An 18,258-nucleotide genomic window follows, 5' to 3' on the forward strand; every position below is an offset into this window, starting at 1 on the left:
ATATATATATATATATATATATATATATATACACACATATATATATACACACACACACACATACATACATACATACATATTATATAGTGTCCACTGTACTAAGTGCTTTACAATTATTAGATCATTTGTTCCTTACAACAACCCTGGAATGTAGTTGCTATTATTATCCCCATTTTAGAGATGAGGAAACTGAAGCAAACAGCAGTAAATCCACTTGCGTAGGGTCACAGCTAGTGAGTGTCTGGGGCCAGTTTTAACTCTGGTCTTCCTGACTCTAGGTCCAACGCTCTATCCACTGCACCACCTAGCTGTCCCCAAGGACATCTGGAAAATCTAGACTTGAATCCCACCCCATTTGTTTAATAACCATATGACCCTGAGTATATCAGTTAGGCTCTCTGAGTCTCAATTTCCCTAAACATAGAAGGGTAATGACAAAAAGAACACCTACCTCTGAGAATTGTTGCAGATTTCAAATATGATAAAATAAATATGTTAAGTGGTTTGTGCAAATTTTAAATCATTACATAAATGTGAGTTATTTTTATTTTTCTTATTAATCTGAGCAAAAAATGTAGAACTCCTATGAAAACAGGCTAGATAAAAACAATGACATTGGTGATCATTCCATCAGATTGTATCTAGTGGCCATTTACGCTCAGGAAGTGCACTGAATAAACGGTATCTGAATAAAGTACTCAAGATACACAGCATTAGCAGAAAACACTTATCCCTATTTCAAAATATGGTACAGAAAGGCTGATAGTGGTCATGTCTGGAGTCTTAATGTAAATATTTGAAACTAATTTCAAGCAGCTGCTCATACACCAGATGCTATTCTTTGCGTCTGTTACTATTTTGTGATACAGTATCACACTATGTTTGTAACATCATAAAAAATAAGATGCAGAGGCAGCTAGGTAGTACAGTGGATAGAGCACTGACCTGGAGTCAGGAGGACCTGAGTTCAAATCCAGCCTCAGACACATGGTGCTTACTAGCTGTGTGACTCTAGGCAAGTCACTTAACCCAGATCGCCTCACCAAAAAAATAAATAAATAAAATGCAGTGGAGCTTACTCTCCAGTAGATGATGTTTTATTAGCAAGAATGACCAGTGGATATGTCCTAATAGGCCTATGAATAATGATAGCTTATGAATTGATGGAGCATTTATGATTTATAAAATTTCTGGACTACATACATGTAAGGTAGTTAGTACAAGTAATCTCTTCCTTATTGACCTGATAAGGAAACTGAGGTTCAAAGACAGCCACCTGCTCTCAGTCTCACAGCTACTAAGTGGCCTAATGAACATACAAAGTAAGACATATTGCTCTTTCCACTAACCCATAATGCCTCAAAGCTAGATGAAACAGTAGGAAAAAAAAAAAAACGGGGCCAACATATTTAAAAGGGATTAAATCATCACTACTCTATATTGAATGCTTATTTTGTTTGTTTGTTTTTTTGGTGAGGCAATCAGGGTTAAGTGACTTGCCCAAGGTCACACAGCTAGTACGTGTCAAGTGTTTGGTCTGAGGCCGGATTTGAACTCAGGTCCTCCTGACTTCAGGGCTGGTGCTCTATCCACTGCGCCACCTAGCCACCCCTTGAATGTTTATTTTGATAAGTGTTTTTAGTTTTTCATTGCAATTCAGATTAAATGTTCTTAAATAAATTAGTTAAAAATGCCTAAAATTTTCAAAAGCAACCAAAATTAGAAATGAAAAAAAAACATAACAATGTGATACAAAAATACTTTCTTAGCAGGATATAAAACTGTAAAAGTAATTTTAAAAAAAATCTCTCAGGTGGAAAAAAACAATTAAAATGCTGTAAAAATCCTAGTATCAGGCACGCTGATCATTAAGCAAATTAGCTTAAACAAACTGGCTTTCATCAAATCAAACCCCAAAAATGGACTTGAGCTGAAATTCCACTGTTTCTCACGGAAAGGATGACAGATAAAGGTAGTGCGTGACTACTCTTTGTGGATTTGTTCCCTTGGCCTGCCAAAGACAACAAGGAAATCCAAAACTATCAGGCAATACTCAGGAGATGATGCTGTAATCAGAGGTATCTGCACCCATCGATACAAAATTATATGTCTCCATGAAAATTCCTTTCATCTCAAATTCATCTATCTGAGTCAAAGAAAGAAGTGCTTCCTTCTCCAGTAGGAGCCTCAATGAGGAATGATTGTGGTGGAACAGAACTCGTGTGCACTACAAACGTTTTGCTGCTTTCTTTCACGTAGGCCAGTTTACGCCAACTATGTGGTTTTGGAAACTTATTTGGTGTATGCTATTCACATTTCTTCAACTAACTAACCCACTGCCCAGTGCCCACCTACCTTTACAAAGCAAGAATGGACCAGTGGTAGCAGAAGTTGACTGCCTGAAAAGGATCTGGGATTCTAGGATTGCTACAATTTCATATGTAGGGGTGCCTTGCTCCTATCTATAGCAAGTTGGATTTCCATCAAGCAAATCAAATTTTCCCTTTCACTTTATTTTAAGGATTCTATTTTCATTTTTTGATCAATTTCTAGTTAGCAATGGCATCTAATATCAATCCATTGCAAGAAGACTACTTTTCTTGAGTTGAATCCCTAATGGACATAAGGCAAAACCAAAACCTTGTGGCAAATTTCATCTCAACATTTAAATTGTCTCAGATCTTAATATTCAGATCAATCCTCCTCACAACTTTATAAAGCTCCTAAGACAGATTCAAACTAAAGTCTTTTGCTCCAATTAAAAAAAATCTCAATGGAGATTGAGAATTTACTATGAAAGAAAGGAACAAAAAATCATTGCACTGAGAACCCTATAACTATTAATGAACTTTACAGATGAACAGAACAGAAGCAATACATTACAAAGAGACTAGCCTTTCTTGAACTGTGTCTCCCCCGTTAGTCCTTAACAAAACTTTTCAATAATTGTTACCTTAAATAAAGATATTTGATAGGCCTCTGTCTGGTAGTAATCATGGGTACAGTTTATGCTTAAGGATTTCCCAACTTCTACTTCTTTAGTCATTAAATATTTTGGGTGAAAACAACCATGCTCACTTCTTTTAGTGACAGTTATATTCCATTGATTTTCTTTGCGTCTGTATGGAGGAAAACATTTAAGAACAATTTAAAGCATTTTAATACAGTGAAATCCTGCACGTGATTTAAAAAAAAATATATCACTACCACTTACCTTCCCAACCTGCCCCCTTAGCCCTGTTTTATGAGATACTATCTTTTTTTTCATGAAAACAAAAGGAAATGGAAAAAAAAAACCTCATAGAATCACACCCACTTCCACACACCCAGACCCATTCTTCCTGCTTTGCAGTAGATTCAGTAATAGCAATTTTACCAACCAACTATATTACAAAACAGTACCTGGAGATGAAAAATTATCACAGAATCTTAGAACTGGAAAGGACTTTAAAGATCAGATAATTCAACTTCCTTATTTTATAGATGAGGAAAACGAGGTCCAGAAGGGTTAAATTGATCTCAGAATGAAGAAATGGTGGACCTGGAATATGAACCTCGGGCTCATGATTCTGGCTCAGTGCTCTTTCTATCATATCACACAGCCCCTCTACTACAGTAGCAGTGATCTTTAGGCGTAATCATCTTTTCCTTATAGTTTCTTTGCCAAAGAATAAACTGTTGAAGGTGATAACAACCCCATACTGGTTAGGTCCACCTTATTTATGCTGCTATATGTGTCCACTCATGGGGCTGGGACACAAATTTATCATATTTGTGGATGACACAAAGCTAGGAGAATTAGAAAATACAATGGATAGCAGAACTGGGATTCCCAAAGCATTCTAAACAAGCTGAAACTATGACCAATAAACTGAAATTTACTAACAACAAATAGATAATCCTGCCCCTAAGCAATATATACATATACATACACATGTGTATATTTGTGTGTGTTTATGTGTTCAAAATGGGAAGAGAAAAGTATGCATCATTCAAGTAGAAAAGAGTTGGGGGATTTTGTAGATTATAAGTTCAGTATAACACAATATTGTTAAGTAAAAAATTTTAAAATCTTAATAATCCTTAGGCTGCATTTGCAGAAATGTAATATTTTGAGTAAGAGATGTGACAATCCCACTGCCCTGATAAGACCATATCTAAAGTATTGTGTCCAGTTTGGGATACTACATTGTAGGAAGGACATTAAGTTGAAAATTATAAGATGAGAATGGTAAGAAGACTCCAAATTATGATATAAAGAATTAGTTTTCTCTAACTTTTTGTCTCCAGCCCCCTTTATACTCTTTGTATGTGTGTGTGTATTTGTGTGTGTGTGTATGTGTGTGCATATGAGGCAATCAGGGTTAAGTGACTTGCCCAGGGTCACACAGCTAGTAAGTGTCTGAGGCCAAATTTGAACTCAGGAAAATGAGTCTTCCTGGCTCTAGGACTGGCACTCTATCTATCCACTGCGCCACTTAGATGTCCCATATACATTATACTTCTGTACATTTTGGCTTCATATAAGAAACAACTTCCTAACAATGAATACTATTGGAAAGGGCTATCTCAGAAATCATCCCATCATTATAACAATGCCAACGACTTTGGTGACAAGAACTTTCTGGGTCTTGGGTTTTGTGGATGTAGGAGCAGCTGCAGGAGCATCTGCCAGGCTAAGATTCCACAGGGATTGCTTTACCAGGATGAAGGCTCCTGAGTTCAGGCTCCTGGGCTACCTTCATCAGGATCTGGGAGGAGATGGTGGTCATGGTGGTGGGAGGGGAGGAGGTAGTGGTTTGACTTGCCTAGCATGTCCTGCCTTCTTTCTCTTCTTCAGGGGGCCTTGCTGCTTTAGTTAGGCTGGTTAGTCTGTTCTGGGTGTGGCAGTGGTGGGGATGTCTGGCTCCTTTTCCATAGAAATTGCTCCTCTCTAGATGATGACTGTGAGATCGGTGAGGCTAGAAGTGGGACTGGTGGTGTGTGTACCATAACTCCCAGGGTTCCTGTGCCCATCTGATGGCTAATGCCAGTTGATCAGCAGTTTTTTTTTTTTGGAGGTAATGAGCCAGATAGGTCCTCTCTCCGTAATGATTTCTCCCCTCAATGACAGAGATGTGGGCTGTGCTTGAAGTAAGTCTAATGATAGTGGAGTAGGGGGATGGCTATTCCCAATATTCTTCAACTCAAGGTCCTGGGCTGTCTCTATCTCAGTCATGTTGCTTAGACAACTCAAGTCATACCCAACTGTGAGTTAGTAGCAGCATACTTACTCATGAAACCCAGTACATTGATTTAGTGTCAAGAGGCAGGCTTTGTTGTATGACCACATTTTAACCAGTTCTGTTAAATCTGTGATATATAGATAATGCTAGTGAAGCTACAAAAACAAAAAAAAAAAAAAAAAAAAGAATGTGCTTCTATGGATAGCCTTGACTCTGAAAGTCACGATTAAATAGATAACAGTTGCCTATAGGGGTGTGGCTTGATGGAGACCTTTGTGGCCCCAAATATTTCTCTCACTGGCTGTAATCATGTGTGATCATGATGTGTGAAGTTTCTGCCAAAAGAGATTTATTTCTTTGGGTTAAGAGGTTCAGTTGTGATGGAAAACAAACACCTTTTTAAAGATAGCACATTTAGCACATATCAGTCACTAATATCTTAGTTTACTGGGCATTTTTTAGCCTAATAGTTATACATTAGTGTAACAGTACATAATGAACTGCCTGGGCAGTGAAATTCCACAGAAGTTTCAACTCTGTATTCTAAGTACAAATCAGTGTGTGAAGTTTTTCTGGCTCAGGCTTGTATGGAACCTCAGTTTTTGTTTTTGTTTTTGGTCCTGTTTCAGGTTTATAGCATTTCAGTTAACTCTGCAAAATGGTCTTTAATCTTTTCCATACCTCCTCGTATCACTCTTTTGAGAACAACTTTGTATCTTTCTAGAAAAAAAAATTTCTTTTTATATTCTGACAACCCTTGCCAACACTCTGCCTTTTCCCCTCCATGCACACTGACAAATTAAAAATAAAAACGTCAGTTGAAGAATCTTTGACAGAATTTTCAGCATCTTATATATGAAGTGTGCAAGTGGCATATAGGATACGTCAGCTAAAAGTTCAGTATAATTTTTATTTATACTGGATCATGTAGTAGAGTTACAAGAGACCCCAGACCTTGACTACATGTAATCTGATAGCATTTGTTTTTTTTCCCCCAATTACGGGTTAAGACAATTTTTTAGCATTCAGTTTTACAGGATTTTGAGTTTCAAATTTTTCTTCCTCCCTCACTACCCCCCCTCTTCTGAAAACAGTAGGCAATTTGATACAGGTTATACATGCGCTACCATGTAAAACTCAGCTCCGTATTAGTTATAGTTGTGAAAGAAGAAACAGATCAAAAGGGAAAAAAAAACCATGAAAAAGAATAAAGCAAATGAAAAAAAAATATGCTTCGATCTGCAATCGGAGTCCATCATTTCTTTGTCTGGAAATGGACAGCATTTTTCTTTGTGAGTCCTTCGTACTTGTCTTGGATCATTGTGCTGCTGAGAACAGCTGAGTCATGCATAGTTGATCATCCCACAATGTTGCTACTGTTCACAATGTTTTCCTGGTCCTGCTCATTTTACTTTGTATCAGTTTGGACAAGTCTTTCCAAGTTTTTCTGAAATTTACCTGTTTATCATTTCTTATTGCACAATAGTATTCCATTACATTCAAATACCACAGCTTATTCAGTCATTCCCCAATTGATGGGCATCTCCTCAATTTCCAATATTTTGCCACCACAAAAAGAGCTGCAATAAATATTTTTGTACATGTGGGTCCTGTCCCCTTTTTTGTGATCTCTTTGGGATACAGACCTGGTAGTGATATTACTGGATCAAAGGATATGCAGAGTTTGGTTGCCCTTTGGGCGTAGTTCCAAATTGCTCTTCAGAATGGTTGGATCAGTTCACAACTCCACCAACAATGCATTAGTGTCCCAATTTTCCCACATCCTCTCCAACAGTTATCATTTTCCTTTTTTGTAATATTAATCAATCTGACAGGTGTGAGGTAGGACCTCATAGTTGTTTTAATTTACATTTCTCTAATAAAAAGTGATTTAGAGTCCTTCTTCATATGCCTATAAATATCTTTGATTTCTTCATCTGAAAACTGTTCATATCCTTTGACCATTTATCAACTGGGGAATGGCTGGTATTCTTATAAATTTTACTCAGTTCTCTAAATATTCGAGAAATGAGGCCTTAATCAGAGACACTTGTTGTAAAGATTGTTTCCCATGTTTCTGTTTTCCTTCTAATCTTGGTTGCATTGGTTTTGTTTGTACAAAAGCTTTTTATTTTAATATAATCAAAATGTATCTATTTTATATTTTATGATGCCTATAACCCCCTTAACTTCCTCTCTAAGAATCTGGATGCTATACCACTTGGTGTATATGTGTTTAGTATTGATATTGCTTCATTGTCTATGGTACTTTTTAGCAAGTTGTAGTTTCCTTCCTTATCTCTTTAAATCAGATCTATTTTTGTTTTTACTTTGTCTGAAATCAGGATTGCTACCACTGCTTTTTTTTTTTAACTTCAGATATAGCATAATACATTCTGCTCCAGCCTCTTACCTTTACTCTGTGTGTGTCTCTCTGCTTCAAGTGTGTTTCTTATAAACAACATATTGTAGAATTCTGGTTTTTGATCCACTCTGCCATCCACTTCTGTTTTATAGGAGAGTTCATCCCATTCACATTCACAGTTGTGATTAGTATCTGTGTATTTCCCTCCATCCTATTTTTCCTCCTGTTTGTCCTCTCTCTCCTTTCACCCCTTCCCACCTCACCAGTGTTTTGCTTCTGCCAACCACTTCCCCCAATCTGCCCTCTCTTCTGTCAGTCCCTCCCCTTCTACTTTATCTCCTCCCCTCCTACTTCCCTGTCTGGAAAGACAGATTCTTAAATTCAACTGATTGTGTATATTATTCCCTTTTTAAGCCAATACTGATGAGAGTAAGGTTCAAATTATGCCCATCACCCACCCTCACATCTTCCCCTCCTCTGTGCCTCTTCATGTGAAATTACCCTATTCTACTTCTTCCTTCTCTACTCAGTGTACTCCTCGTTCTCATCTCTTAATTATTTTTTTCCTTCAAATTCCTTCAATTCAGCTTATACCCATAGACTCTGCCTATGTATATTTGTTCTATCTGTACTGTTGTTGATACAATTTTTAAGAATTACAAGTATCATCTTCCCATGCAGGGAAGTAAAAAAGTTTAGCTCTTTTGAATCCTTTATGTCTTCTTTTTCCTTTTTACCTGTTTATGCTATTCTTGGGTCTTGATAACAAAGATCAAATTTTCGGTTTAATTCTGGTCTTCTTATGAAAGCTTGAAATCCTTCTAGTTCATTGAATAACCACTTTTTTCTCTTGGAGTATTATGCTTAATTTTGCTGGGTAAATGATTCTTGGTTGTAGTTCTAGCTCTTTTGCCTTCCAGAATATCATGTTCCATAACCTCCTATCTTTTATTGTTATAGCTGCTGAGTTCTGGGTAATCTTGATTGTGGCCCTCTGATATTTGAACTGTTCCTCGCCACTTGCAGTATTTTTTCCTTGACCTGATAGTTCTGAAATTTGGCTATAATGCCCTTTGGAGTTTTTATTTTGGGATCTCTTTCCTGACGAGATTGGTGGATTCTTTCAATGCTTATTTTGCCCTCTAGTTCCAGGATATCAGGGCAACTTTCTTTCATAATTTATTGAAAGATGCTGTCCAGGTCTTTCTTTTGATTATGTCTTTAAGGTAGACCAATGATTCTGATATTGTTTCTCCTATATCTATTTTCCAGGTCAGTTGTTTTTCCCATGAGGCATTTTACATTTTCTTTTATTTTTTCATTCTTTTGAATTTGTTTGAGTGATTCTTGATTATCATAGACATACTAGCTTTCACTTACCAATTCTAACTTTCAAGGAGTTGTTTTCCTTGATTAGCTTTGTACTTTCTTTTCTATTTGGTCAATTATACTTTTTAAGGAGTTGTTTCTTCAGTGGGTTTTTGTATCTCCTTTTCCATTTGGACAATTCTACTTTTTAAGCATTTGTTTTCTTTTTCCAAGCTGTTGACTCTTTTTTCATAATTCTCTCACATCACTCTCATTTCTCTTCCCAATTTTTCTTCTACCTCTTTCATATGATTTTTAAGCTCCTTTTTGAGCTCTTCCATGAGTTCTTTTTGGACTTGAGACCACTTCCCATTTTTTTTTGATGTTTTGCTCACAGGTGTTTTGACATTGTTATCTTCTTCTGAGTTTGTGTCTTGATCTTCCCTGTCACCTTAATAACTTTTTATGGTCAGATTCTTTTTTTTTGTTGTTGTTTGCTCATCTTTTTTTGGCCTTTATCCTTTCTTTTAAATTTGAGCTCTGTTCCCAGGGTGGAAGGAGCAGTGTCTCAGGCTTTCTGTGCCAGGGGCTGTAAGCCCTGGTTATTTACCTGGTGCTACACTGATGTTGCCTTGAGGCCCATGGGGTACTCTTGTGTCTGGTGATGTGCTGAGGGGTTGAGGTGAGGGGAGGGGCTAGAGCTACTGGAGGCCACAGTTGTCTGGCAGCTTACTTGGTGCTGAGCTGGGATCTTAGTGGTGGTGTCTGGTATGTACTGAGGCCTGGTGGGGTGTGTCTGTGTTTCCCTGGGGATACCCTGAAGCACCTGGCTTCCTGTTTGCTTAGACACCTGTGGGGTTGGCATCTACCTGTTTGCCTGGAGCTATATTGAAGCTCCTGGAGGTCTGGCCACTAGAGGATGCCTGTTTGCCAGGGGCTACACTGAAGCATGTGGCAGTTCTCAGAGCTAGATTCTGCAGGGACACGTGGAGGGTTCTGGTATTGTTGTTTGCCTGTTCTACCACACTGAGGCTCAGTATCTCCTGCTGGTTTGCTGAGGTGGGGTTTGGGACTGGCTTGCTGGTATGCTTCCTGTCCTGGACTGCACTCCCCTTTTACCTGAGTGAGATCTTCCAAGTTTATTGGGTTCAAAGATTGTTTCGCCCTGTCTTTTTGCTGGCTCTGTTGTTCCAGGATTTGTTTTAGGGTGCTAGTTTATGGTTGTTTGGAGGTGAATATGGGAGAGTTGGGGTGATTTACTGCTCATTCCAACATCTTGGTTTCCAGAAATACTTCGACTACATTTAATCTAAATTGGCTCCTACAGTATGGCCCTCAGGGTGCTTGCGACCCACCAAAGCAGCCTTGGGCAATATGCTGTGTAGGCCTGCCCAAGGGTATTAGGCCTCTTAATCACTTCTTATTAAAGGACCAGTGAGCCATGTTAGCTCTGTCTAAGAATAGCTTTGGGGTCTGAGGATAACCTGAGCCATAGTTACATCATCTACATTTTTTTTTTAGGCAATTGGGGTTAAGTGACTTGCCCAGGGTCACACAGCTAGTAAGTGTCAAGTGTTTGGTCTGAGGCAGGATTTGAACTCAGGTCCTCCTGACTTCAGGGCAGGTACATCTACATTTTTCGCAAGCCACCTGAAATCCTTGAGTGGGCTGCAAGGGGCCTATAGGCTGCAGCCCACAGGCTGAATATTGTGTAGTTCTGATCTATTACATCCCCAACACCCAGTCATTCAGCCTTTTCTAGGGAAGAGATGATTTCTGAGACATCCCTTTCCAATTGTGGATAGCATTCCTTGTTAGGAAGAAAGCCAAAATACATTTAAATATAATGTTTATGAGACACCTAGGTGGTACTGCAGACTCAGAAGTGACTTGTCCAAGGTTATACAGCTAGTAGGTGACAAAATCAGCTGGGGGACACAGTGGATAGAGTGCCAGGCCTGAAGTTAGAAGACTCTTCTTCCTCAGTTCAAATCAAGGCTCAGATGTTTACTAGCTGTGTGACCCTGGGCAACTCACTTAATCCCATTTGCCTCAGTTTCTCATCTGTAAAATGAGCTGAAGAAGGAAATGGAAAACCACCCCAGTATCTTTGCCAAGAAAACTGCAAGTGGGGTCACTAAGAATCAGACACGACTAAAAATCACTGTATGAGGAACACGACTACTACTGAATCTACTTTTCCTTCTACTACATCCTACTGGCTCTCCAGAAAAGAGAATTTTTTTTTATCAAATCATTTCTTGGGGAGCAGGACTTAAATCATCTGAGAGGTTTATTTCAATTGTTTTTAATATTCTGAATATTCAGATCCACTATTTAAACTCCAAGGGGATTTTTTTAACTCAAGCGTCCTAATGTCACTAATGAATTTGTGCTCATCCAATCATACCCTCTCTGTGACAAGTGGGCCCTTTTGTGAAAGACAGTGTGCGAGGTGCCATCTGAGTGTTTCATCAGGAGCACTAGCATGTAACTATTAACGAAGCAAGACTAACTGAACCTTACTGGCAACTACACAGCCTTAAAGGGCTGGACAGAAAACAGAGGAGAAAAAGAGGGGATAGCCTTATTCCCATGATAAAGCTGAATGGGTCAATCACAGTCAGGGAACAATGAAGTAATAATACAATGCAGGGAGTCTTAAATGCCACACACAAAAAAAGCTTGAATTTAACTTAAAAGTCAAAAAAAAGAACCAATAAAGCCTCTTTAGTTAGGAAGAGACATTTTGAGAGTTGTACTTAAGGATTAATAACATTTACAGAGCACTTTAAAGTCTGAAAACACATTTACAGGTATAATCTCAGTTGATCTTCAAACAACTCTGTGAGGTAAATATCATTATTATTCCCATTTTGCAGCTGAGGAATCTAAGGTTAAGGGACTTCCCCAGAGTCACACTGCTCATCCTGAAGAGGGATTTGAACTCAGGCTGAGTTCAAGCTTAGCACTCCAACCCCTATGCCAACTAGGAACAGCTGAAAATCTGTCCACTCATAGCAGTAAGCAAACCAAGTTGGGGAAATGCAACGAGGAATGGAGTGAAGGAAGAAGACCCCACACTGTGCTATGAAGCAACCAAAAGTCCCTGAAATCTTGAAAGGTTTCCTTAGACCTATTTTTTTTTGCTTTTTTTTGGTGAGGCAATTGGGGTTAAGTGACTTGCCCAGGGTCACACAGCTAATGAGTGTCAAGTGTCTGAGGCCAAACTTGAACTCAGGTCCTCTTGACTCCAAAGGCTGAAGCTTTATCCACTGTGCCACCTAGCTGCCCCACCTTAGACCTACTTCTAAATAACTTTCAGATATTTCTTTAAAAACACACACACACACACACACACACACAACAACAACAACAACAGCAACAACAAACAAAACCTACCTTCAAAGAAAGAAAGTTGCCATCATTGAGAACATTGACTTTCATTCAGTATGTAACTTGTGTTGCCTATTTATTAACATGTTGCCTCTCCCATTAGAAAATAAGATCATTGAGGAAAGGCTTTTGCCTTCTTCTTTTTTTTTTTTTTTGTTAAACCCAGGACTTATTACAAGTGCTTCTTGATTGATTGCTCTTAAATATTTCTTACCTCTTTCCCTTGATTTCTTTCTATGTTCTATGGTATCCCCTCCCAGAAGAATGCAAGCTCTACAAGGGCATGGACTGTTTTTATATCTCTAACACCTGGTACAATGCTTTGTGCTTTGCAAGTAGTTATTAAATCAACCTACCCCACTTTCATCTCAAACCCAACATGCTTAAAACTTAATTCATCACTTTGCTCTCTCAACCTGTTCCTCTTTCTAACATCTCCATTTCTATCAATGGCATCGTAGGGTCAGAGGACCATAGATTTAAAGCTGGGAGTGACCTTGCCATCTAGTCCAATCCCTTTATTTTGGAGATAAGAAGATGGAGGACAATATGGTGGTTAAGTGACTTACCCAAGGTCACATAGGTAGTGGGCATTATTTCCCTAAAATTTCCCCCCCCTCTTTTAGCCACTTCCAGTTAATAAGTCACCAAGTCCTATCAATTCTATCACCAAAATTTCTTTCAGGTTTGTCTCTTCCTCATTATTCCAATGCCACTTCTTTAGTTCAGGCCATGATTACCTAAGTTTTTACAAGATAATTAGTTTCACTGGCTTCAGCCTCTCCCCATTCCAATCCTTCCTACACAGAAATATAAAATTAATATTTCTCATGCACAGGTGTAAAATGTATTATTATGTTGCCCAACAAACTTTAGTGTTCCCCTCATTGGCTAATGAATAAAGCTTGAACACTTTAGCTTGATATTCAAAACTCTACAAGATCTAATTCTAAACTACCTTTTAACTTTATCTTCCATAATCCTTCCTCATATATTATCCTAGAACAACTCACCCTACTTACTGCATGCTCTCCTATTTCTTCACTTTGGCACATTCTATTCTTTCCTTATGGGTAGGTAGGCGTCTCAGTGGATAGAGTGCCAGGTATGAAGTCAGGCAGATTCATCCTCCTGAGTTCAAATCTAGCCTCAGATACTTACAAGCTGTGTGACCCTGGGAAAGTCACTTAACCCTGTTTACCTCAGTTTCCTCAACTGTAAAATGAGCTGAAGAAGGAAATGGAAAACCATTCTAGTATCTTTGCTAAGAAAACCCCAAGTGGGGTCACAAAGAGTTGACATGACTGAAATGACTGAATAACAACTCCTTTTTTATACCTGGCTTATTGTTCTCTCTCTGTTGAAACCTTAATCATCATTCCAGCCTTAGTTATAAAGCTATTCCTTCATTAAGTCTTCCCAGAGTCCTTCAACCAATTGTGATTTCTCTTTCATCTGTACTGATAGTGTGTGTGTGTATGTGTGTGTGTGTATATGTGTGTACATCCTATGTACTTACATTCTAATCTGTATTATAATTATTCCTGTTTATATCTAGTAAAGTCCTCTTCTTGGCCTAGAGGTGATCCTGGATTCTCAATATAAAGTACAAACCCCGACAGCTTCCTCTAAGCTGGAAAGCCTATGAGTATCATCCTCTGAACTCAAGTTCAGAGAGCTTCGTTACCAAAGTGATTAATGTAACAGAAAAACTTTTTAAGACCATCTATTAAATCACAGAGAGGCTATCATCTGTGGTTGTGGAAACGCTCTGGTACACTGGTAAAAGCATAGATCCTTTATGTATTGAAAAGAGTATATGCATGCTTTATTTCCTGTATTAGATTGTAAGCTTCCTGAGAGCAGGGACCTTATTTTGTTTATATCTGTCTCCTTCTATCACCCAGCAAAGTGCATTGTATAAAGAAAATAATAAATGTTTGTTGAATGAATGAGTCAAGAAGAATGAGTTCAGAGTGAGGAGGGAGAAGAAAGAATATGAGTTTAGTGGTGGGCATTTTGGATTTTAGGGGCAAAAGAATCAATCAGAGATGAATAGAATGCAATTAGAAATGGTAAAATGAAGTTCAAGAAAGAGGGTAGACATGAAGTTAAAAATTTTGGAGTCATGAAAAAGAGAGAGAGATGAGAGTGGAGGGCAGAGAACAGAGGTTCCTTTTAGGGAACCCCTGCATTGGGAGGGAGCACAATACATTGGAAAAAACTTCGGACTGAATATCAAGGCATTTGTGTCTCTGCTAACTTGTTAGATGACTGGGTAAGTCCAGACCTCTTTGGGCCTGAGGTTCATTATCTGGGAAAAGAGGAAATTAGATTAGGTAATATGATTCAGGTGGCAGCTAGGTTGCACAGTGGATAGAGCACCGGGGCCTAGAGTCAGAAAGATCTGAATTAAAATTCAGCCTCACACACTTACTTAGCTAGGTGACCCTGGGCAAGTCACTTAACTTGTTTGCCTTAGTTTCCTCATCTGGAAAATGAGCTGGAGAAGGAAATGGCAAACCACTCTAGGATCTTTGCCAAGAAAATCCCAAAAGGGGTTTCAAAGAGTCAGAAACAACTAAAAAAACAACCAAACAAAAAAAATGATTCAGTAAGAAGGGATGTTCAATCAATCATGGTGGCAGTTTTCAAGTATCTGAAGAATTGTGGTGGAGGGATTAACTTTGTTTTCTTTGGCCCCAAAAGATAGAACTGGGAGCAATGGCTGGAAGTTTAAAAAAAAAAACAAAAAAGACAAATTAAAGCAAAAATGGAACAATCCCTGCCCTCAAGGAACTTATGTTCCATATATGTAGACAATATGTAGAAACAACATGGTATAGTGAATGAGGCACTGGACTTGGAGTCAGGAAGACCTGAATTCAAATGCTGCTTTGGACACTTAAAAGCTATGTGACACTGTGTAGTCATCACTCAATTGCTCTGTGCCTCAGTTTCCTCATCTGTAAAATGAAAGGGTTGGATGTGATGGCCTTGTGTATATGTAGTCGCAGACATTTATTTTGCATACATACATACATACATATGGATATATATGTAATATACTCCTTCCTTACTTCCACCTTTTAGAATCTCTGGCATCATTCAAAACTCAGCTTAAATACCACCATAAGAAACCTCTCCCTATGATCCTGACAAACACAGTTGACTAAGAACTGACAGAACCTGACCTGGTTTCGGTTCCCAGGCCAATTAATTACTTGGGGCTGACCAGACACAGTCACTCCAGCTTCTGATTAACTTGTAAATTGGACTTTTGCATGTCATGCAAAACAACTTATCTGGTGAAACTGAGCTATACCTAACCCCTCCCACCTGCAGCCCAGTCATTCTCTTTGCCTTAGTACCCTATATAAACCTTGTTCCCAGCCCCCTCCTAGGATACCCCTGCACTTGCTATGTGGCATTCCAAGCTGCAACACACTTGCCCCAATTATAGACCTCCATTTTTTGTATTGACTTCGTTAAAATTCAGGTGGACACTCCCATATGCTAGTGCAATTACCTTGTAATTATTTTGTGTATACATACACACACATACACATACACACAGCCATCTGTATATAAATATATACATACATATATATACATACAAATACATAATATACATACACACACGTATATACTTCATGTATTTATTTTGCATGGTTGTCCTTCTTTCTTGAAGAGGACCAACATGACATAACTATGCTAGAGTCAAGCTACACTGTGTCCAGCTTTGGCTGATCAGACCAATATGAGCTCAGAATATTCTACTACAGGTCAGGCACAAATAGTCCATGTGAACATTTGGGAGGGATTCTCCAAATCTGTGCATCTTGTGTTTCTGTTGGGCCACTTCAATTCTGCTTTGCTCATCACCTTCTCTGATGAGGTCACACCATACTGGGTGGTCCTGCACCAGTGAGAGACCTTGAGAGTGTCCTTGTATTGCTTCATTGCATATATATATATATATATATATATATATATATATATATATATGTCTGCATATTTATTTTGCATACATTTGTATATAAGGCTATCTATATATGTGTGTGTTTATTTTGCATACATATATACATATATTTGTATGTGTATATATGTGTATATATGCATACATTTCCACACATGTATACATACATACACGCACACACAGAAAGCGATACATATGTACAAGGTAATTTGAAGGGAGAGGGAGCACCGGCAGATGAGATCATAGGGAAGGGTTTCATGTGCTTATGCTTGAGTTGAGTTTTGAATGATACTAGGGATTCTAAAAGGTAGAGGTGAGAAAGTAATATATTCCCAGCATGGCTAAAAATCCTGTGTAAAGGCAGGATGATGGGAAATGTGGTACCGTGTTAAAGAACTGCAAAATGGCCAGTTTGATTAGACTCTAAAATGTGTGCAGGAGAGAAATATGTAGTGATACTCAAAAAGTATTCTGGAACCAGACAGTGAAAGGTTTTAAATGACAAAAAGAGGAGATTCATTCTACCCTAGATGTATAACAAAGAATCACTGGGGTTTACTGGGCAGGTAAGTAACATGCTCAGACTTGTACTTTGAAAAAATCACTTTGGCAATTGTGTAGAAGATGACTCGGAGAGGAGACAGACTTTAGACCAGTAGACCAGTTAGGATCCATGTAAGAGGTTTTAAGTGTTTAAACTAGGGTGTTGGCTATGCTAGAAGATAGAAGAAAGATAGATGAGAGGGATCTTGTGAAGGTAGAATGAACAAGGCTTCACAACTGATTGACTATGTGGGGTCAGGGACCTATCCCTATTTAATTTAATATGTTCGCCAAAGTTGTCACCTCCAACTATACTTTAATTCCCCCTCAGTTACCAACTCCCTATTGCACTATGGGTCAGAACTAAACACCTCATGTTTTGATTTAAAACCTTTCATCCCTTCTACATCACTTACCTTATCTTGCCCAATTGCCCAGCCCATCCACCTCCATAATTCTCCTCAAACTTCACACCTTCCCCTAATCTGTCCACTTTATCTTCAAACCTGCTTCCCTGACTACACCCTGTTCCTAGAACACCCTCCCCACCCCTACAATCTTCTCCTTTCTCTCATCCAGTATTTACTAAAATCCTACCATAACTATGAAACCTACCCTCAGTACATGAAAAAGAGAGTGAATATTCTTGGCTACATCAATCTAAAAATGAAACCTTCATGGGCACCCTCTCCACCCATTACTATATGGTTTGCACTTTCTCCTTCGTTTTCACAACGTCAGTTTATCAAGTTAAAACTTGTAGTTACTCAATCAAGCCTTGAGGTGGAGAAATAGGAGTTTACCCTTCTCTTTTGCCTGACCCTTCTCCTCCTTCTTCCTCTCTTCTCCATACCCCACCACCAAAAGTAGGGGAACAGGGAGGAAATTAATTATGGATAAATGAGTCCAGGGGAGTTTTTCCAGAGTTATTCTTCTCCCACTCAGAAGTACTGTAGTAATACTTTGATAAAATAGAATAGTAATAAGACCTACAAAAATGTTCATAACATGACATAACATAGAACTCCATGTCTTCACTGCTGAGATTATGCCCTGAAGAGTTCACCTATAGGGGGAAAAAAGACCCTTCTATACCAAAAACATTCTAACAGCACTAATTGTAATAGCTGGAAAGAAATTAGGGGCCTAATGATAGTGAATGTCGGTAAAAGATGTTGAGATGTGTGATGATTAAAAAAAAATCTTACGGCATATGAATATAATGGAATATTATTGAATCTTAAGAAATTATGAGAGCCAACTTTGGAGTGAAGAAGACATAGGTTCAAATCCTGATATACACTAGCTATATGACTATGTGTAAGTTACAATTAGTCAGGGCCCCAAGAATCATTATACATTGCAGAAGAGTTGCTAATATGCTATGACTGAGGGGTTTTCCACATCTTCCAATTTGCATTTCCCAAAATGGTGATGATCAT

General features: G+C 38.5%; 1 protein-coding gene across 2 annotated transcripts in view; it reads right to left on the reverse strand.

Annotated features, from left to right (window-relative positions):
• Positions 1 to 18,258, reverse strand: part of LOC114046239 (interleukin-18 receptor 1-like) — a 46,993-nt gene that overhangs the window by 21,699 nt on the left and 7,036 nt on the right. For both annotated transcript variants that reach the window (XM_027866496.1, XM_027866497.1), the window contains exon 4: positions 2,954 to 3,119. In XM_027866496.1, coding sequence (XP_027722297.1) covers positions 2,954 to 3,119 — 166 coding nt within the window. The remainder of the gene's footprint in view (positions 1 to 2,953; positions 3,120 to 18,258) is intronic.

Source organism: Vombatus ursinus, unplaced genomic scaffold (genome assembly GCF_900497805.2).
Source record: "Vombatus ursinus unplaced genomic scaffold, bare-nosed wombat genome assembly UNPS02014781.1, whole genome shotgun sequence".
NCBI lineage: Eukaryota > Metazoa > Chordata > Mammalia > Diprotodontia > Vombatidae > Vombatus > Vombatus ursinus.